Source organism: Neoarius graeffei, chromosome 11, assembly GCF_027579695.1.
Source record: "Neoarius graeffei isolate fNeoGra1 chromosome 11, fNeoGra1.pri, whole genome shotgun sequence".
Classification (NCBI taxonomy): Eukaryota; Metazoa; Chordata; class Actinopteri; order Siluriformes; family Ariidae; genus Neoarius; species Neoarius graeffei.
This window is the reverse complement of record NC_083579.1, coordinates 47,141,443-47,164,710: the sequence shown is the minus strand read 5'-3', so window position 1 is coordinate 47,164,710 and position 23,268 is coordinate 47,141,443. Positions and strand designations below refer to the sequence as shown.

The window sequence follows — 23,268 nt, the reverse complement described above, 5'->3', positions numbered from 1 at the left end:
AACCTAACATGTTTTGTGTTGGCTCAATTTACCCCACACAGTGGCTCATCTTACCCCGTGCATGGGGTAAGTTGAGCCACTTGACATTTTTTTTTCAAGAGGTAATATCACTCTAACCATAAGAGCTTATCAATTATTTTTTGCTCAGACAGTAACAGTACACTTTGAAATTTGGTATGGTGTGTAGACTGGAAGCAAAAATGGCTTTAACATGTAGTTATGATGAAAAATGTAAAAAGTGGCTCATCTTACCCCGCTCTCCCCTACACCAAAATTATTTTTTTTAAACAATGCATGGCTTGCATGAACAATAATTCTACAGTATCTGTAGAATTATTTCTACTATTTCTAACTGTAAGGGAGACAGAGAAATTTAAAAGAGCAAATTCTTAATCTCAGTTCACAGTATAACAACTTTGTTAAAAATTTGACTGATTTGTTATTGCTAAGTTACAATCGTCCATTCATGAAAAGAAAACGTAGGCTTTAATGCTGCAATGTTATAACGACGTTTGTAGTTTCATTTTGTTTACTAATCGAGTGGTTGTTTCTAGTCGAGTATTTGCGACAGCCCTACATTACATAGACAAATATATATTCAACATTGATCAATAATGGAACAGAAAAGACAATTAAACTGTTAAATTGAACGATAAGCTGCTGAACTGTCATCACAATCATGTGTATTTATGAGTAAGCGTAATTAAAAGCCTAGTAAGACAGTACTGACCTGTTGTTGTTGGGCTCCAACCCCCTCTGGATACAGGTGCCAGTGGGAATGAAGATATCCTCCAGCTATTCGTAGGTTCTTCACGGTTATTACTGAGCCATATGCCAAGTCTGTTTATGGGCAGAAAATAATCTTAAAACAAAAATGGATTCAATTTCATTTGGTTTAACTTGAAAGAGAATCTGACTTTCAAGTTGGTCTTCATAATAATAGCCTGAAGTAAGGAAGCAGGACTGGACAATATGAAGTTATGAAATCAATATAATACCATGATACACCTATTTCTGTTATGTATTAGTGCTTTTTAAAACTCCTTCGTTACTCACTGTAAAAGTTAAACAACTGGACATTTCAAACATTTAAAAAAATATATATCTATATATCAGTTGGTTAATTCCCCCTCCCTTTTTTTTTTTGCATCCCCCCAGTTTTCTCCGAAATTTGGTCACTTGCCAATTCCCACCCAGAAGCCTGCTTTCCTCTACACTGTCAGAAATAGGGGATACGGTAGGAGTCCATTTCGGTCCCCCAAGGTACAGTACCCCCTAGGCCTCATTATTGGACCTCAAGGTAACTAGTACCCCTTTTCCACCAAATCAGTTCCAGGGCTGGTGCTGGTTCACAACTCGTTCAACTTGCGAGCCAGTTGAGAACCAGTTTGCTTTTCCATAGGGGTGCTAAGGGGAGCCACGTCATTACGTCACTGTATACGTCAGTTACGTTGCTGCGTTTGCATAAACCTTGGCGCGAACATTGAAGCAACAACAACACGGAGAAGAAGAAACAACAATAATGGATGACTGCTGCTTTACTGCATCCATGATATCTCGTCGCTTATTTAAAAATGGCATCCTCTCGTGGTCTTGCTATTGTTGTTGGTCTTAACAACTCTGCCCCCCCGCTGACGTAAGCAGTTCTTCCCTCTAGCCCAGAAAAGAGCTGGTGCTACCCTGGAACCATTTTTTCTGGCCCAGAGCCAGTTCTTTGTCAGTGGAAACAGAAAACCCGGTTTCAAACTAAGCACTGGCCCCGAACCAGCCCTGGAACTGATTTGGTGGAAAAGGGGTATAGGCAGGGCTCGAAATTAACTTTTTTTCTTTGTGTCCCCCAGTGGTCCCGAATTCTGTGTTGTATTGTCCCGAATGGAAGCAATAGTGTCCCCATTTTTTTCCTCTCTGAAATAACCAGTGGTTAATATTATCATATGAAGTTACTATTATATTTGTAACTATACGATTTTGAACCCTTTATATCATTTTTACAATAAGTCACAAAACACAAGTGACATGTCCAATACGTCATCTACTTCAAAATTAGTTATTGCATTTTCAGTTTATTAAACTTTGGCGATCTCACTGTATGAATAGATACCCGTTTATTTAAAAGGGGCCAACTAGCTCATTCAGAAAATGTTTCAACTCACTACATCTGCAGTACACTTTAGCTGAAAATAAGACCCCTTTTATGTTCGTTTCATCTACTTATACCTTGAATATCTGTTGGCATATATAAGGCCAACTTATCATTTTCACCATTACCGTTATCCATTTTTATGTAATATACCTGTTGCCCCATTCAGAGATGTTTTGAAAGCCATCAACCATACCATCAATGGATGAAATGCACACCCATGTTGCAAGCAGTACAATAGAAGGTTTGACCCAAAAAACGAAATATTTTAATCCGGTCTACAGTGTAAAATAAAGGAAAAATGCCATCCAATCATATCGAGGTACTACCTCAAAATGATTGGATACTGACACGTCAATCAGACTGAAGCCCGCGACTAGCCCGTCCCTTCTGTGTGTGGGTGTGTGTGTGTGTGTGTGTGTGTGTGTGTGTGAGAGAGAGAGAGCGAGCAGAGTGTCACACAGAGCGCAGGATTCTCTCAGTGCGCTCCTTCCAAACAACGGGGATTTACACGAAAACGGAAGGAGATATTCACAAAATTCTTTCACAGTGAGCGCCACAAGGCTCTCCTGAACACACGGATGTAATTTTTTTTGTCTGTAGTGTAAAAAAATGAGGTCACTAGAGCGAATTAAAAACGAGTGACTTTTCTGCCACGTTTATAATGGGAGTCTATGAGGCTGCGCGGCTGTGCTCTCGTTACTTTCAGGCTTCTCATTCAAAAACTGTAAATCCTATCGCTCAGGGAGACACATTGTGTGAATCAGGACAAGTGTGGCTACTACTTTTGAGAAAATTGTGTGTGGAGTGAAAATTGGGGCTGAAAACACAGTTTAAATGAGAAAGTTTGAGCTATTTTTCCAAGCTCTTTACACTCTAACTTAACGAGCTCCACTGGTGTGTAACGCAATAGACACCCATTATAAAGCCGGACTTTCTCAGGCTTTATAAAGGGGAGGAGGGGTGGAGACGTGGGGGGTGGGAGTGTTTCTTGTCAAAATATGGCTTGCGGGAACCGTTATTCCAAAATCTTGTACTGCACCTTTAATGTAGAACTTTTTTTCTAGATCTATTTTTTTCCCATTGTCCCGGGATTGTCCCAGATATGATAATTTTGTGTCCCGATGACATTTTTTATGGTCCCCAGGACGTCGGGACACTGTTAGTTTCGAGCGCTGGGTATAGGTGTACCTTTTTAGGGCCAAAAGGGTACATACATGTTCCCTAGCAGTATTTAAAAAGGTACAAACAAGTACCTTAGAGGGTACTGCCCCAGTGCCAAGCCGTTGTACCCCTAAAAGGTACAATAACGCACTTTATTTCTGAGAATGTACGATATGACAACTACCAGCTTGGGAAGGTAAAGGCTAACACATGCTTCCTCCATGAACCCTGCTGCCACAAAGTAGGAAGTATACAATGTCTGGAATATCTCTGCATGCTGTAGAATTACAATTTCCCTTCACTAGAACAGCCGCCTGAGCATGATCCAACATGACAATGCCCCTGTGCACAAAGTGAGCTCCAGGAAGACATGGTTTGCCAAGGATGGAGTGGAAGAACTCAAGCGGTCTGCACAGAGTCCTGATCTCAACCCCACTCAACACCTTTGGGATGAACTGGAACACCAACTGGACACCATGCCTTCATGCCTGACCTCATTAATACAACCCCTATTCCAAAAAAGTTGGGACAAAGTACAAATTGTAAATTAAAATGTAATGCAATAATTTACAAATCTCAAAAACTGATACTGTATTCACAATAGAACATAGACAACATATCAAATGTCGAAAAGTGAGACATTTTTAAATTTCATGCCAAATATTGGCTCATTTGAAATTTCATGACAGCAACACATCTCAAAAAAGTTGGGACAGGGGCAATAAGAGGCTAGAAAAGTTAAAGGTACAAAAAAGGAACAGCTGGAGGACCAAATTGCAACTCATTAGGTCAATTGGCAATAGGTCATTAACATGACTGGGTATAAAAAGAGCATCTTGGGGTGGCAGCGGCTCTCAGAAGTAAAGATGGGAAGAGGATCACCAATCCCCCTAATTCTGCGCCGACAAATAGTGGAGCAATATCAGAAAGGAGTTCGACAGTGTAAAACTGCAAAGAGTTTGAACATATCATCATCTGCAGTGCATAATATCATCAAAAGATTCAGAGAATCTGGAAGAATCTCTGTGCGTAAGGGTCAAAGCTGGAAAACCATACTGGGTGCCCGTGATCTTCGGGCCCTTAGACGGCACTGCATCACATACAGGCATGCTTCTGTATTGGAAATCACAAAATGGGCTCAGGAATATTTCCAGAGAACATTATCTGTGAACACAATTCACCGTGCCATCCGCCGTTGCCAGCTAAAACTCTATAGTTCAAAGAAGAAGCCGTATCTAAACATGATCCAGAAGCGCAGACGTCTTCTCTGGGCCAAGGCTCATTTAAAATGGACTGTGGCAAAGTGGAAAACTGTTCTGTGGTCAGACGAATCAAAATTTGAAGTTCTTTATGGAAATCAGGGACGCCGTGTCATTCGGACTAAAGAGGAGAAGGACGACCCGAGTTGTTATCAGCGCTCAGTTCAGAAGCCTGCATCTCTGATGGTATGGGGTTGCATTAGTGCGTGTGGCATGGGCAGCTTACACATCTGGAAAGACACAATCAGTGCTGAAAGGTATATCCAGGTTCTAGAGCAACATATGCTCCCATCCAGACGACGTCTCTTTCAGGGAAGACCTTGCATTTTCCAACATAACAATGCCAAACCACATACTGCATCAATTACAGCATCATGGCTGCGTAGAAGAAGGGTCTGGGTACTGAACTGGCCAGCCTGCAGTCCAGATCTTTGACCCATAGAAAACATTTGGCGCATCATAAAACGGAAGATACGACAAAAAAGACCCAAGACAGTTGAGCAACTAGAATCCTACATTAGACAAGAATGGGTTAACATTCCTATCCCTAAACTTGAGCAACTTGTCTCCTCAGTCCCCAGACGTTTACAGACTGTTGTAAAGAGAAAAGGGGATGTCTCACAGTGGTAAACATGGCCTTGTCCCAACTTTGAGATGTGTTGTTGTCATGAAATTTAAAATCACCTAATTTTTCTCTGTAAATGATACATTTTCTCAATTTAAACATTTGATATGTCATCTATGTTCTATTCTGAATAAAATATGGAATTTTGAAACTTCCACATCATCGCATTCCGTTTTTATTTACAATTTGTACTTTGTCCCAACTTTTTTGGAATCGGGGTTGTACTCTTGTGGCAGAAAAACGTAGTGAAGAGTCTTCCAAGTAGAGTGGAGGTTATTCTAACAACAGAGGGGGACTAAATTTTAATGGGATGGTCAAAAAAAAAAAAAAATGGTCAGGTGTCCACAAACATTTGGCCATAGTGTACAAGGGTAAGTCAAAAAGTTCTTAGACAGATGTTGTAATTTGAAAAGGTGTGAAAGACATCCCCCAGAATTCTACAAAGAAGGAATTCTCCGATGGAAACACCGCTTGCAGAAGTGTTTAGACTTAAATGGAAGATATGTAGAGAAATAGCTTTGTTATTTTCATAAATAAAGATTTGTTTCAATTTGTCTTAGAACTTTTTGACTTACCCTCATATATATTATGATATACATTATATACAGTGGTATGCAAAAGTTTGGGCACCCTGGTCAAAATTACTGTTAACAGTTAAGCAAGTTGAAGATGAAATGATCTCCAAAAGGCATAAAGTTAAAAGACGACTAATTCCCTTTATATTTTAAGCAAAAACCATTTTTTTATTTTCATCTTTTACATTTTCAAAAAGACAAAAAAGGAAAAGGGCCCAAAGCAAAAAAGTTTGGGCACCCTGCATGGTTAGTACCTAGTAACATCCCCTCTGGCAAGTATAACAGCTTGTAAATGCTTTTTGTAGCCAGTCTTTCAATTCTTGTCTGAGGAATTTTCATCCATTCTTCCTTGCAAAAGTCTTCCAGTTCTGAGAGATTCCTGGGCCGTCTTGCACGCACTGCTCTTTTGAGGTCTATCCACAGATTTTCAATGATGTTCAGATCAGGGGACTGTGAGGGCCAGGGCAAAACCTTCAGCTTGCGCCTCTTGAGGTAGTCTATTGTGGATTTTGAGGTGTGTTTAGGATCATTATCCATTTGTAGAAGCCATCCTCTTTTCAACTTCAGCTTTTTTACAGATGGGGTTATGTTTGCTTCCAGAATTTGCTGGAATTTCATTGAATCCATTCTTCCCTCTACCCATGAAATGTTCCCCGTGCCATTGGCTGCAACACAACCCCAAAGTATGACTGATCCACCCCCATGCTTAACGGTTGGAGAGGTGGTGTTCTTTTCATGAAATTCTGTGCCCTTTTTTCTCCAAACATACCTTTGCTTGTTGCTGCCAAAGAGTTCCGTTTTAACCTCATCGGTCCACAGGACTTGTTTCCAAAATGCATCAGGCTTGTTTAGATGTTCTTTTGCAAACTTCTGACGCTGAATTTTGTCGTGAGAACGCAGGAGAGGTTTTCTTCTGATGACTCTTCCATGAAGGCCATGCGTGTACAGGTGTCACTGAACAGCAGAACAATGTACCACAACTCCAGAGTCTGCTAAATCTTCCTGAAGGTATGTTGCAGTCAAGCGGCGTTCTGATTTGCCTTTCTAATAGTCCTACGAGCAGCTCTCTCTGAAATTTTTCCTGGTCTTCCAGACCTTATCTTGACCTCCACTGTTCCTGTTAACTGCCATTTCTTAATTACATTTCGAACTGAGGAAATGGCAACCTGAAAACATTTTGCTATCTTCTTCTAGCCTTCTGCTTTGTGGGCCTCAACCATTTTCATTTTCAGAGTGGTAAGAAGCTGCTTAGAAGAACCCATGGCTGCTGATTTTTGGGACTAGGTTAGAGGAGCCTGGGTATTTATCAAGCTTTGAAATTTGCATCACCTGGCCTTTCCTAATGATGAGTGTGAACAAGCAATAACCCTAACAAACTAATTAAGGTCTGAGACCTTGGTCAAAGTGATGAGTGCTCAAATCTCCTAGGGTTCGCATACTTTTGCAAGTTATTCCTTTCCTTTTTTCACTCTAAAATTGTACAAAACCAAAATAATACACCGATATTGCTTGTTGAAAAGTGTGTTTCACCTTTAATTTTATGCCTTTTGGAGTTCATTTCAGCTTAACTGTTCACAGTACCAGTAATTTTGACCAGGGGTGCCCAAACTTTTGCATACCACTGTAAGGCATTATGAAGATTCCTTCAAGTTTTGGGATATAATATTCAGCCACACTGCCAACCCATAATAGGAAGTGCTTCTTAAATGGTCCAATTATCCAGTCGAGCATTTTGTGAAGGACTGATGGTGCTATTAATGATTTTTTTTTTTTTGCAGACGAGGCTAAATTAAATTAAACCCACAGTTCAAAACAGATCTGTAAAAACAGTGTTTGGCATCTCAGCTTCGGCTTAAGAAATGAGAATCAGTACGTGACGCATGATTGGTTGAAGTTCCTGGACAGAAAGCTGACAAATACACTCACATTCTGGCATGGTGGCGTTGTGCAGGTTGTTTCCAATCAGGCGAGACTGAAAAGCCGAGCTGAAGAACCCGTCTCCTGGACCACTACGCAAGAGCGAAGAAACAAGGGCTGTTTGAAATTCTCTGCATGTGATAGTACAATTTATGATAACAGCAAAACAGAAACTTCTACATACCTTCTGTTTAAGATAACAAAATGAACAGCAAACATTGTAGTGTATAGGAACAAGGGGATCATTATCAGCCCAAACACTCTCGCAGCCAAGTGCTTGGCAAAATCCACCTGATGAGAAATGAAAACTGGATATAAACCCCAGGCAGAGCTGAGCCATACAAGTCTAATCATTTATCTACACTGTCCTTACCAGAGGGAGATGAACATCCCCCAGTAGTTTCCAGAGGTCCCATGCAGTATTGATGCCCACTAATAAAATGACAAACAGCCCTACAAACTTGACCCCCAGAGAGCCAGCGAGGTTCACTCCTGTGAGCAGCAACCACAGCCACCAGGGCCAGCTGAAGGGTCTAGAGCACGATACAAATAGGACAAAATGTCAGAATGACAAATTAGGCTCAAAGCCTGTATACGGGCTAAAGATGAAGCCTACTTTTTAGTCATTAAATGCTAGCAGTTTTACAGAAAATTATGAATATGCATAACTATACTTCTCTGCTGTTACAATTGACATGCAACAATTATCCACCAAAGGCGACGTGAATATCGGTGAATAATAACCAAGATGAAGTTGAGGTTATTATTCATCGATATTCACCGAGCCTGAGGCACATAATTGTTTTAGTATACATTCACAGATGATTATTTAAATTAATTAAATAAATAATAATTTAATTTAAAACTTCAAAAGTGACATGAAAGTGTAATAATGGCACAGTGCAGACTTGTGTCACATAAAATACTTTGTTTTGAAATAAATTTTTCAAAAAAATTTATTCCACCTTACCTTTGAATAGTTTTAGATCAAACTTCGAAGCATCTTTAGTGCTTTTCGGAACAGCGTTTTCTTTCATAATTTGTAATTCTTCCTCACTTATGGTGACAAAGCAATGGGACACCATTTTGCTGAGTTGTTCGAGGCGATTATTGGAAAATAGTCTGAATTCCTCGACCAATCAGCGCGCGGGATTTCCTATAATCACCTGCATATTTAAACTAAAACTCAGTTATTCACTTATCGTCCACGGTACGGTTCTAACATTAGTAGTTTTAAAAAATTGGAATAAAAAAAGTTACAAATAACCTTAATAGTATACCGTCAATGGCAAAAGTTTGCACTGCCAAGGTTCTGAATGGGGGAAAAGGAACCAATAACCTCTGTTTTATAAGTTAAACAAAAAATTTAAAAAAGAGACAGGAAAAAAGGTAATAATGAAACGTGGGTATATCCTGCAACAACACAACAATCCAAAAATCTAAAGCAAAATCTACACAAAATAGCCTGAAAAACACCTAAAGTAATAAACTGATATTTAGCTATAACCCTATTTGTATCCGGAAGTGATTAGAAAGCGGTGGATGACACCTGATAAACTTAAACCAGACTTTTTTAGAATGTGCTATATATTATTTTTATTTTATGATACATTTTAGAATCTTAGTGCAACTTCAAAATAGGCTGAAGGCAGGTGTAAGCTTGCAAGACTTATATTAAAAGTGGATATCACGGGTAAATTCAGGAGCAAGATCAATGTAATTCTCCTATTTTATATTAAACTTTGGTCAAATATCTGTCACATTTTGCATTTTGTGCAATTTTTTTTACCTTGCGCAATACCAGAAAAATTCAGTTGAAATCAAGCCATTTGAGGCGAATTGGTCCACCTCTGAAAAAACTTGGCATTTGGATTTCCCGGGAAACACTGATTTTCGTGACGTCATCTGCGGGACGCCACCCTCTGAATCCTACGTCAGCGCTGGTTTGTTTATGAGAAAACGACCTGGTGGTTTTCTGCAAATTTCTTCAACGTTATCGCGCAATTATTAAAATGGTTAACAGATGTATTGTAGGAGGGTGTAACAACACCAATCTTGATGGGATTAGTGGATCTTCATGGCTCAGGTGGATAAGGCGCCATACCATAAATCCGGGGACCCGGGTTCGATTCCGACCCGAGGTCATTTCCCAATCCCTCCCCGTCTCTCTCTCCCACTCATTTCCTGTCTCTACACTGTCCTATCCAATAAAGGTGAAAAAAGCCCCCAAAAAAATCTTTAAAAAAAAAAAAAAAAAAACACGAAATTGGTCCAGAATATGCCCTTTAAACTAGTCCACCAACTCCAGCTAGCTAAATATATGCACCAAAAACTATCACGCATGCTTACTGAAATACACATACAAATAACAATGTATCCAAGTCTAAAGTAAACGCAATACAACTAATTATCCGTTACTCTGCTATCGTTATCTCTTTAGCTAAAGCACCTTTGCAACTGGATAACAAACAATACAAATTTCACAGTGGGAAATAAATAACAAATCAGATGACTATCATTCACTTTCCACCAAATTATACAAATGTCATACCTGTTCAACAAGAATAAAGCTAAAACTCCATCATGTCTAAATCCATTTCACTCCTATCGATTATATTGTGCACTCTCACTTGTTCTCGCCCGATTGGCTTATCTGTGTATAGTTTGAAATAATGGTTAATGTACAGTCTCTGACCTGGAGTGTGATGGATGTGTATAAATTTTGCACCAATTCTGACGTGCAAGCCCTGACCCAGCAGTGACAGTGAATGACTATTCCAGGATAATCACGGCGACTCACATCAGCTAAGGAACACCATATAATAAACTATTTTTGTGCTTTTACCCAATAAACCTGTTCATCCAATTGTAACAAAAATAATGTTATGTGGGGCGGCACGGTGGTGTAGTGGTTAGCGCTGTCGCCTCACAGCAAGAAGGTCCGGGTTCGAGCCCCGTGGCCGGCGAGGGCCTTTCTGTGCGGAGTTTGCATGTTCTCCCCGTGTCCGCGTGGGTTTCCTCCGGGTGCTCCGGTTTCCTCCACAGTCCAAAGACATGCAGGTTAGGTTAACTGGTGACTCTAAATTGAGCGTAGGTGTGAATGCGAGTGTGAATGGTTGTCTGTGTCTATGTGTCAGCCCTGTGATGACCTGGCGACTTGTCCAGGGTGTACCCCGCCTTTCGCCCGTAGTCAGCTGGGATAGGCTCCAGCTTGCCTGAGACCCTGTAGAAGGATAAAGCAGCTAGAGATAATGAGATGAGATAATGTTATGCACTGGAGCTTTAAACAAAGTCTGACAGACTAACACATCAGTATTCTAATTTACAGTGTTCTAACCATAAAATCTGACAACGATTACAGTGTGTACAGATCAGCCACAGAGTAATGTACGTTTTCCTACCTGAGTCTTTGCCGGTTGAATTTGACCATGCTCAGCACAGCTCCCATAATAAAAAACATCAGGATGGGATCGAGCAGGATGTACTGCGAGAGGGTAATGAACCCAGTGTCTAAAGGGAAGCAGTCACAATGTTAATTGTGTTTAGGTTAAACAAGGTTAATGTTTAAATGTGACAGTGTTTTTTTTTTTTTTTGGTGCGGTTTCTGGTTTTAATCGCATTTTTGCAAAGATAAACATGATCCAACATTTCATCCTGCGTACCGAAAATGAGCAGGGATGCTGCAATGAGAGCAGCTGCAGTAGAACGAGACAGCTCCCAGACCACCAAGTAAGCAAAAGGAGGCAAACAGGAGCCGAGTGCTGCGCAGAACTGAACGGACAAGTGAATCAAGCAGTGTTTTTAAGAGCACAAATGATCACGTCAGTTATTGTTCCTAATTAAACCAAAAACAAACTTACCTCAGGTAAATAACATTAAGCCATCGGATACAGAGCCGTTAACATCAACAGTGGTATAATACAATATCTATTCAAATAATACCAATTATTCTATCCACATACACTGGATATGAGCAATCTCGCGCTCTGATTGGCTGCTCTACTACTAGGATATCAGCTCATATATTGTGAGTAGAGAAAAACAAAATGGCAGAGCGCATCAAGTCAGATACAGCACTTTATCAAGGATTTATAAAAGAAACAGAAATAAAGAATATAGTCGTGTCTCTGCCCGCCCCAATATCACCTGTTCCACACTCCAGCCCAGTCAGTGGCGGTAATGCACCTTTAAGTTGGTTTGCCAACAGCCAAAAGAACCCTAAAGAAAAAGAATAAAATGGTGCCGCATGTTGCTGAACCAACCGAGAACGAAATAAAAACTCTACTAGAAAATACCCCCCCGCAAAAAAAAAAAAAGGAATAAAAGTATTTGATGGTAAGAACACATTTTTTTAATTTTTCAAGAATTATGATTATAGCATTTTTTCACAAATTGCTACTCTCATTTCACCGGCTTGTTTACATTCAAAGCGGAAGTGATTTTGTCAGATGTTCTTGTATAAAAAGTTTTTACTTATCGAATTTTAGCACAACTTTATTCATCACACACTTGTGAAATTTCCTCTCTGCATTTAACCCATCTGAAGCAGTGAACACACACATGCACACACACGTGAGCAATGAACACACACACGTGAGCAATGAACACACACACGTGAGCAATGAACACACACACGTGAGCAATGAACACACACACGTGAGCAATGAACACACACGTGAGCAATGAACACACACACGTGAGCAATGAACACACACACACACACACACACACGTGAGCAATGAACACACACACACACACACGTGAGCAATGAACACACACACACACACACGTGAGCAATGAACACACACACACACACACACGTGAGCAATGAACACACACACACGAGCAATGAACACACACACACGTGAGCAATGAACACACACACACGTGAGCAATGAACACACACACACGTGAGCAATGAACACACACACACGTGAGCAATGAACACACACACACACACGTGAGCAATGAACACACACACACACACGTGAGCAATGAACACACACACACACACGTGAGCAATGAACACACACACACACACACACACACACACGTGAGCAATGAACACACACACACACACACACACACGTGAGCAATGAACACACACACACACACACACACGTGAGCAATGAACACACACACACACACACACGTGAGCAATGAACACACACACACACACACGTGAGCAATGAACACACACACACACACGTGAGCAATGAACACACACACACACACACACGTGAGCAATGAACACACACACACACACACACACGTGAGCAATGAACACACACACACACACACACGTGAGCAATGAACACACACACACACACACACGAGCAATGAACACACACACACACACACACGAGCAATGAACACACACACACACACACGTGAGCAATGAACACACACACACACACACACGTGAGCAATGAACACACACACACACACACACACACGTGAGCAATGAACACACACACACACACACACACACGAGCAATGAACACACACACACACACACGAGCAATGAACACACACACACACACACACACACCCACACACACCCAGAGCAGTGGGCAGCCATGCTAACAGCACCCGGGGAGCAGTTGGGAGTTAGGTGCCTCGCTCAAGGGCATCTTAGCCCAAGGCCGTCCCATATTAACCTAACCGCATGTCTTTGGATTGTGGGGGAAACCCACGCAGACACAGGAAGAACACGCAAACTCTACACATACCCCTTTTCCACCAAATCAGTTCCAGGGCTGGTTCGGGGCCACTGCTGGTGCTGGTTCACAACTCGTTCAACTCGCGAGCCAGCTGAGAACCAGTTTGCTTTTCCATAGCTCGCGGTGCTAAGCGGAGCCACGTCATTACGTCGCTGTATACGTCAGTTACGTCGCTGTATACGTCAGTTACGGCGCTACGTTTACATAAACCTTGGTGCGAATATCAAAGCAAAAACAACACGGAAGAAGCAGCAGCAACAATAATAATAATAATAATAATAATAATAATGGATGACTTCGCGTTTGTACAGCTGCTGCTTCTCGTCGCTTAAAAGTGGCGATCTTTCGCGGTCTTGTTATTGTTGTTGGTCTTAACAACTCCGCCCCCCCGCTGACGTAAGCGGTTCTTTCCTCTGGCCCAGCAGAGAGTTGGTGCTAGCCTGGAACCGGTTTTTCTGGCCCAGAGCCAGTTCTTTGTCAGTGGAAACAGAAAACCCGGTTCCAAACTAAGCACTGGCCCCGAACCAGCCCTGGAACTGCTTTGGTGGAAAAGGGGCAACAGAAAGGCCCTCGCCGGCTGCTGGGCTCAAACCCAGGACCTTCTTGCTGTGAGGCGACCGTACGAACCACAACACCACCGTGCCGCCCCAATTTGCAAAAAATGAAAATAAAAATGCTCCGTTTCAAAAAAAATCCAGTGAATGCGGATATAATAAAACAGTTATTCCACTCAATCTCATTGTACATGACTTATAGCCAACTTGTGCTACGCGCTTCATCGGCTATCAGCTCATGTACGACTTGATTTCGTGGAATAACTGTTAAATATATTTTCAAGAATAGAAGTGATAAGAGAATATTTACTCCTCTCATCCCCCAGTAGTTGTGATGCTCATATCTGTCCCCTGGTTTGATGAAAGGAAAGGTGCCATCGTAGCCGGTCAGATATCCTGCTAGGCCAATCAGCATCTGAACTCATAAAACAGAAATAGTTAGCCACATGCTATTAACATTAACTATCCTGTTGCTGAATTATCCGACTGTACATACTTCTGTTTACACTCACAGGGGTCTTAACTAGCTGAATGGTGAGGCAGAGGAGTTCGTTCACAGTAGGAATGTTAGTGTGTGTGTCTAGTGGTATTACTATTACAGCAGTGCTCTTGGGGGTTTTTAAGCACTATATTAGACACACCTACTTTGCTGAAGGTTTTGTTACTCATCCTCTTGTCTTTCACCAGTTTCAGTTTCTAACCACGGGACTAAAATGTTGGAGATTTTTAAAATTTATGCACCGTTCTCAACATGTTCAGAACCTAGCTCAATAACAGCTAGCTGAGATACATTTGTAAATCAATCATTAACCTCAGGGTTGCCAGGTTTCAGCAAAATTTCCAGCCCAACTACATCTCTATACATTTTTTGGATAGAGATACAAGCCCTCGATTGAATATCCCTCACCCAAATGGCCTTGCATTGCATTTGTTTTTACACTTTGCAGTAGGGCTGTGCGATACGGGAAAAAAAAAGAATATCCCGATACATTTTCTCCATTTCACGATATACATCTCGATATATTTAAATCTCCTCTAAAGGACCCCATGAAATCTAACTTTTACTCTTTACTGTTTTCACTACAATCCCTGCAGATTAAATAACATTCTTGGTTAACTTTACAGGTGGTTTTCAACAACACATTTTAAATTTTCATGTTGGTGATTAATCACAATTGAATTGAAATAAGACTATTTTTATTCAACAAAGATGTGGCACAAACTGCAAAAACAATCTTGAAAATTGCAACAAAGGGGCAAAACAATACAGAGCTGCTCAGAGCTCGAATCAATAAAGTGCAAGCTCAACACTGAGAAAGACATTTAGCCTAAATAAGAAAAGTGCTCTTTCATTAAATTATTTTAAAAAATAGATCTCCAAGCTATTAACCTGACTACTGAGAACCACTGGAACATTCACAATAGAGAGAGAGATTTAGGTGGGGTTTACATTAGACCGTATCAGCGGATCATCAGATTAACGTTTTTAAAACGATTCGCGTGCACACAGCAACGCCAATACACGATTCGCGTGCACACAGCAACGCCAATACACGGATACACTCGGCTCCGCAGGCATCCTGCGCTCCAAATCACTCCGCCCTGAACAGTGAGTGCCCTCTGGAGGGTGCGCACTCCGGCCCTGCGCAGCTCACAGAGCGTGCCAGTGAAGCGCACGAGCAGTGATTCGGGACAAATAGCAGGAAGTGAAAGTCCGCGCCGTTTTTCAGCAGTCGCGTCACATGACCAACGTGGCATGACCAACGCCAGCGAATCAGGAAGGTGGATGTCACAGTGACGTTGTCCAATGACGACGTCAGCTAGAGCTCAGCACAGCGTATCCTCGTTCCTCAATGTTTACACAGCACCGGATCAGATACGTAATGGATTGAATACGTGGGCCCTGGCGGATTCAAGTTGTTCCACCTGTGGAGTCGTTTCCCGGCGTTTTAATGTGAACGGACAGTGCATCCGCGACGAAAACGAGACGGATACGGTCTAATGTAAACACCACCTGAGAGAGAGAAGAGAGAGATCTGCAAAACATGATTTTTCTCTTTGCACACTTTTGAACTGAATGTTTTCTGGCTCTGCCTCTCAGATGTGTAGAATTCCGGCTGCTGCCTTTCGTGATGACGGGTTTTTTTTTTGCACACTTTACAAACTGGCATTTGCTGTTCCACGTCCTCCTCGCGATATCCAAAAAAAAATGCCAGATGACTGACCCCTTACTAGTTCTTTTAGGAACCAATTCGTCCGCTTCCATTTTTAATTTGTCGCTGAAATTGACAGAGCTTACACGGTAGCCTACACAACACCAGTGATTGCACGAACTGAGTCAGCGCTGTAAACCGAAACTAGGAAATCTTCCCGCCGGCAGTGTTGCCAGATACTGCTGACGTTTTCCAGTCCAAAATATGTTCAAAACGCACTTAAAACCGCCCAATCTGGCAACACACCCGAAACTAGAAAATCTTCCCGGAAGTTCCTTTCAGCACTGAGATGTCTCCCGGGATTGGTTGGCGAGTGTGTGACGTTATTGTTTTCTTTACCCTTAGGCAGCCTCTCACGTTACTGCCTGAGGGACAGGGAGAAAACCACCGGGAAATGTTTTAAACAAACACGAAACGAACGCAAGTCGGAAGATGACCATAAAATACTCGATAGTTACGATATAATAATTTTATGTATCGCACACAATTTTCGGCGATATATCGAGTATATTCGATATATTGCACAGCCCTACTTTGCAGCATGCTGTCTTACTTATGATTATCTGTGAACGTTTGTCTTTTTATCACCACCATGATGCTGTAATTTCCCTCGGGATTAATAAAGTTATGAAACAATCCACAGTGGCGCAAACGTATTTGTGATGTACAGAAATCCACTCCATAATCCCCCCCCTTTCCCTATCGCAAACTTTGTAACAGATCCTACAACAGAAATGAGTTCTGTACTGAGACTTGGTGTTTGTTTGCAGAAATGTATTAGATTTAATTACGATTGACGGTTATAAAACAAGATCTTAGATGCAACCCAGTGTTTTTAACCTGTCTGCTGCCCTCCCTTGAGCATGGGGCATCGTGATTACTGCCCCAACGGTCTTCGATTGTGTGCCTCTATCTGCACTTGTTGCAGTTCTAATTTTTAACCAATAGATGAAATAATAACTCAGAGCTTCGGTGGGCTGTGACCGTTTACCTGATGTACTTTTCATTAGTTAAGAGTAAAGTAATGCTTTAAAAGGTCCCATCATGTACCTTAAATTATGTTTAAATGAATAAAAAGATATGGATGGTGCAGTGGTTAGCACCGTCACCCCACAGGAAGCACATTCTGGGTTCGAACCTATTGGTCTGCTGGGGCATTTTTGTGTCAAGGTTGCAAGTTCTCCTTGTGCCTGCATGGGTTTCCTCCCATAGTCCAAAGACAAATGGATTATAAGAAAGAAAGCACAGCTTTATTCATCACACACTTGTGAAATTCCTCTCTGCATTTAACCCATCTGAAGCAGTGAAAACACACACACACACACACACACACACACACACACACACACACACACACACACAGAGCAGTGGGCAGCCATGCTAACAGCGCCCGGGGAGCAGTTGGGAGTTAGGTGCCTCGCTCAAGGGCACCTCAGCCCAAGGCCATCCCATATTAACCTAACCGCATGCCTTTGAACTGTGGGAGAAGCCGGAGCACCCGGAAGAAACCCATGCAGACACGGGGAGAACATGCAAACTCCACACAGAAAGGCCCCTGCCGGCCCCGAACCCAGGACCTTCTTGCTGTGAGGTGACCGTGCTAACCACTTACACCACCGTGCCACCTATAAGCTTGAATTTGAGCATGAATGGCTTCCTGCTTCTGCGTTAGCCCCCTGATAAGTTAGTGACCCGTCCAGGGTGTACTCTATTTCTCAAACATCATCAGCTGGGATTGGTTGCTGCTCATCTGCAACTTTCAGGAGGATAAGCATGATGTACTATCCATCCATTATCTGTAGCCACTTATCCTGTCCTACAGGGTCGCAGGCAAGCTGGACTGGACAAGTCGCCACACAGACAACCATTCACACTCACGGTCAATTTAGAAGAAGAAACCTTTATTCGTCACATGCCCGGGGAGCAGTCAGGGGTTCGGTACCTTGCTCAAGGCCGCCCCATGTTAACCTAACTGCATGTCTTTGGATTGTGGGGGAAACCGGAACACCCGGAGGAAACCCATGCAGACACGGGGAGAACATGCAAACTCCACACAGAAAGGCCCTTGCCAGCCGCTGGGTTCGAACCCGGAACCTCCTTGCTGTGAGGTGACCGTGCTAACCACTACACCACCGTGCTGCCAATTAACCTAACCTGCATGCCTTTGGACTGTCGGGTGTGAAGGAAATTTAGTGAATGAACATTCCTATCCTCTGTGTTTCTGTGTGTTGAGCTCAAGTGGCCTAGTGTACTGAGAAAAGTTGATTTCCCACAAGCTGTCATCACCTTTCTGTGTCCTTGGTGACTTTGGCTGGTGATAAGCAGGCTGTCTGAGTTCTGTTACATTATGCCTAATCACACATCCGCTGCGCATCTCAGAACACACCAGGTGCATGCTCTAACAAAGAACCGATGTTTAGCTTCGAGGGAAAGCCTCGAGCCAATCACATGCAGACGTGAGCAGTAACCGAACACCTTTAGAGTACAACCCCAATTCCAAAAAAGTTGGGACAAAGTACAAATTGTAAATAAAAACGGAATGCAATGATGTAGAAGTTTCAAAATTCCATATTTTATTCAGAATAGAACATAGATGACATATCAAATGTTTAAACTGAGAAAATGTATCATTTAAAGAGAAAAATTAGGTGATTTTAAATTTCATGACAACAACACATCTCAAAAAAGTTGGGACAAGGCCATGTTTACCACTGTGAGACATCCCCTTTTCTCTTTACAACAGTCTGTAAACGTCTGGGGACTGAGGAGACAAGTTGCTCAAGTTTAGGGATAGGAATGTTAACCCATTCTTGTCTAATGTAGGATTCTAGTTGCTCAACTGTCTTAGGTCTTTTTTGTCGTATCTTCTGTTTTATGATGCGCCAAATGTTTTCTATGGGTGAAAGATCTGGATTGCAGGCTGGCCAGTTCAGTACCCGGACCCTTCTTCTACACAGCCATGATGCTGTAATTGATGCAGTATGTGGTTTGGCATTGTCATGTTGGAAAATGCAAGGTCTTCCCTGGAAGAGACGTCATCTGGATGGGAGCATATGTTGCTCTAGAACCTGGATATACCTTTCAGCATTGATGGTGTCTTTCCAGATGTTTAAGCTGCCCATGCCACACGCACTAATGCAACCCCATACCATCAGAGATGCAGGCTTCTGAACTGAGCGCTGATAACTCGGGTCGTCCTTCTCCTCTTTAGCCCGAATGACACGGCGTCCCTGATTTCCATAAAGAACTTCAAATTTTGATTCGTCTGACCACAGAACAGTTTTCCACTTTGCCACAGTCCATTTTAAATGAGCCTTGGCCCAGAGAAGATGTCTGCGCTTCTTGATCATGTTTAGATACGGCTTCTTCTTTGAACTATAGAGTTTTAGCTAGCAATGGCGGATGGCACGGTGAATTGTGTTCACAGATAATGTTCTCTGGAAATATTCCTGAGCCCATTTTGTGATTTCCAATACAGAAGCATGCCTGTATGTGACGCAGTGCCGTCTAAGGGCCCGAAGATCACGGGCACCCACTATGGTTTTCCGGCTTTGACCCTTACGCACAGAGATTCTTCCAGATTATCTGAATCTTTTGATGATATTATGCACTGTAGATGATGATATGTTCAAACTCTTTGCAATTTTACACTGTCGAACTCCTTTCTGATATTGCTCCACTATTTGTCGGCACAGAATTAGCGGGATTGGTGATCCTCTTCCCATCTTTATTTCTGAGAGCCGCTGCCACTCCAAGATGCTCTTTTTATACCCAGTCATGTTAATGACCTATTGCCAATTGACCTAATGAGTTGTAATTTGGTCCTCCAGCTGTTCCTTTTTTGTACCTTTAACTTTTCCAGCCTCTTATTGCCCCTGTCCCAACTTTTTTGAGATGTGTTGCTGTCATGAAATTTCAAATGAGCCAATATTTGGCGTGAAATTTCAAAATGTCTCACTTTCGACATTTGATATGTTGTCTATGTTCTATTGTGAATACAATATCGGTTTTTGAGATTTGTAAATTATTACATTCCGTTTTTGTACTTTGTCCCAACTTTTTTGGAATTGGGGTTGTACAATAGATAACGGCCAGTGAGACACAACTCGGAGTGCGCACTCTCGGCATCACCTCAGGTGGTGTCGTCGTCTTCTTTTTCCTTTCCTGTTTTATATGATCTACTATAATGGGTGGCACGGTGGTGTAGTAGTTAGCGCTGTCGCCTCACAGCAAGAAGGTTCCGGGTTCGAACCCAGCAGCCGGCAAGGGCCTTTCTGTGTGGAGTTTGCATGTTCTCCCCATGTCCGCGTGGGTTTCCTCTGGGTGCTCCGGTTTCCCCCACAGTCCAAAGACATGCAGTTAGGTTGACCTGGGGTGGCCTTGGGCTGAGGTGCCCTTGAGCAAGGTACCTGACCCCTGACTGCTCCCCAGGCGCTGTGTGCATGTGCACGTGTTCACTGCTTCAGATGGGTTAAATGCAGAGGATGAATTTCACTGTGCTTGAGACAAAGGTTTCTTCTTCTTCTAAATAACTGAAAAGACAACTGCTAAGCATTCTGAAGTGTTTATTAGAAGTTTCCATTGCACAGAGCACCTGGAGGAAACCCACACGGACAACATGCAAAGTTCACACATACCCCTTTTCCAGCAAATCAGTTCCAGGGCTGGTTCGGGGCCAGTGCTGGTGCTGGTTCACAACTCGTTCAACTTGCGAGCCAGCTGAGAACCGGTTTGCTTTTCCATAGCTCGGGGTGCTAAGGGGAGCCACGTCATTACGTCGCTGTATACGTCAGTTACGTCGCTGCGTTTGCATAAACCTTGGCGCAAACATCGAAGCAACAGCAACACGGAGAAGAAGAAGCAGCAGCAGCAACAACAACAACAATAATGGATGACTTCACGTTTGTACAGCTGCTGCTTCTCGTCGCTTAAAAATGGTGATCTTTCGCAGTCTTGCTATTGTTGTTGATCTTAATAATGCCGACCCCCCGCTGATGTAAGCGGTTCTTTCCTCTGGCCCAGCAAAGAGTTGGTGCTAGCCTGGAACCGGTTTTTCTGGCCCCAGAGCCAGTTCTTTGTCAGTGGAAACATGCCCCTTTTCCACCAAAGCAGTTCCAGGGCTGGTTTGGGGCCAGTGCTTAGTTTGGAACCGGGTTTTCTGTTTCCACTGACAAAGAACTGGCTCTGGGGCCAGAAAACCCGGTTCCAGGCTAGCACCAACTCTCTGCTGGGCCAGAGGAAAGAACTGCTTACGTCAGCGGGGGTGTGGGTGTGGAGTTGTTAAGATCAACAAAAATAGCAAGACCGCAAAAGGTCTCCATTTTTAAGCGACGAGAAGCAGCAGCTGTACAAACGCGAAGTCATCCATTATTATTATTGCTGCTTCTTCCGTGTTGTTTTTGCTTTGATATTCCCGCCAAGGTTTATGCAAACGTAGCGACGTAACTGATGTGGCTTCCCTTAGCACCACGAGCTATGGAAAAGCAAACTGGTTCTCAGCTGGCTCGCAAGTTGAACGAGTTGTGAACCAGCACTAGAACTGATTTGGTGGAAAAGGGGCAAACTACACACAGAAAGGCCCTAGTCGGCCGCTGGGCTCGAACCCAGGACCTTCTTGCTGTGAGGTGACAGTGCTAATCACTACGCCACCATGCTGCTCCCTGGATGTACTACAGGTGTTTTTTTTTTTTTTTTTTAAAGTATAACCATGACAATCACCCCAAGGACAGTTTGGTGCCTTTCTTCTGGTGCACTTTTATCACTGATATCATTCTAGACAGACTGAGGGTTGGACTGGAAACAAGTTCCTGGGGTGAGTTTTGTTCCCAGTCCACCCCTGGGTGCAGGTAGTGATTTTATACCTGTTCAGTGACCCTGGATAGTCATAGGTGTGCCTGATGAAATGTCCAGTGAGTGTAGATGAAGGCAGGTGAACTCTACAGTCAGGTGCCCCAGTCTCACCTTGCCCAGTGGTGGATGAACGTCAAAGAAAAACGTGCGGTTAATATAATAGCTGCCCATCTTCCCAAAGTGAGTCTCATCCCAGCTGCAAATGAGCCATAAATTAGATCAGCTTGGTTTGTGTGTGCATGTTTTAAAATAGTTATGGATATTATTTCCTTTTAAAGACATCCTCACCACACATGCGGCGGCTCGGTGAGCTTGTAGAAGCGCGTGCACGCGGAGAGCAGCAGCAGCAGTGTGAGGAGAGAGGACACCGAGCCGGGATTAGCGCCACGACAGTACCGGCGTTCAGACACGTTTGGAGATGATCCGTTTAGTAAGCATGCCAGGCTGTGGGAGTCTGAAGTGTGAACGCGTGAAGGTTCAGGATTCACAGGTTTGCTGTGTACACGCTCCTGCTTCTCTGTGCGCGTGCGCGTTCTCCGACTCCGTAGAAACCGCTTTCCGACGCCATGATCTTCACTTTCTTCCATTAGATGGAGTCAGAAATGGTGATATTAATGATAAATAAAGTAACGGCAGTAGGTTAGCCCGGTCAGCCGTGTAGCGCTGGAGCTGCTGTCAGCTAGAATGAAATGTTCACCTTCATTTCATCTCAGTTCAACCCTCAGAGAAAACATATATAAACCAGTACACATGACCGAAATGCGCATGCTCAGCGCCCTACAATGTTTACACTCTCCTCAGGATTCGCGTTTAACTTCTACTACTAGTTCTTCTTCTATGAGTGTGCGTATTCACCTGAATATCCACATCGCCACCTGGCGGCCGGTTGTGGAATAGGGAGAAAGCTCATCTCATCTCATCTCATTATCTGTAGCCGCTTTATCCTGTTCTACAGGGTCGCAGGCAAGCTAGAGCCTATCCCAGCTGACTACGGGCGAAAGGCGGGGTACACCCTGGACAAGTCGCCAGGTCATCACAGGGCTGACACAGAGACACAGACAACCATTCACACTTACGGTCAATTTAGAGTCACCAGTTAACCTAACTTGCATGTCTTTGGATTGTGGGGGAAACCGGAGCACCCGGAGGAAACCCATGCGGACACGGGGAGAACATGCAAACTCCGCACAGAAAGGCCCTCGCCGGCCACGGGGCTCGAACCCGGACCTTCTTGCTGTGAGGCGACAG

The 23,268-nt window shown here is 43.0% G+C and overlaps 1 protein-coding gene across 3 annotated transcripts in view; it reads right to left on the bottom strand.

Annotated features, from left to right (window-relative positions):
• pomt2 (protein-O-mannosyltransferase 2) overlaps nucleotides 1–22,845 on the bottom strand; it is a 55,100-nt gene extending 32,255 nt beyond the window's left edge. Inside the window, exons 1-9 of one of the 3 annotated variants that reach the window (XM_060934039.1) lie at nucleotides 22,309–22,845; nucleotides 22,132–22,216; nucleotides 14,268–14,372; nucleotides 11,343–11,451; nucleotides 11,082–11,190; nucleotides 8,054–8,213; nucleotides 7,865–7,971; nucleotides 7,690–7,772; nucleotides 731–840 (exon numbers count right to left, since the gene is read on the bottom strand). In XM_060934039.1, coding sequence (XP_060790022.1) covers nucleotides 731–840; nucleotides 7,690–7,772; nucleotides 7,865–7,971; nucleotides 8,054–8,213; nucleotides 11,082–11,190; nucleotides 11,343–11,451; nucleotides 14,268–14,372; nucleotides 22,132–22,216; nucleotides 22,309–22,607 — 1,167 coding nt within the window. In that variant the 5' untranslated portion in view covers nucleotides 22,608–22,845. Of the gene's footprint in view, nucleotides 1–730; nucleotides 841–7,689; nucleotides 7,773–7,864; nucleotides 7,972–8,053; nucleotides 8,214–11,081; nucleotides 11,191–11,342; nucleotides 11,452–14,267; nucleotides 14,373–22,031; nucleotides 22,217–22,308 lie in introns of those variants that run through there. The other 2 variants (XM_060934041.1, XM_060934040.1) reach the window with 2 other exon arrangements.
• Between the last annotated feature and the right edge of the window lie 423 nt (nucleotides 22,846–23,268).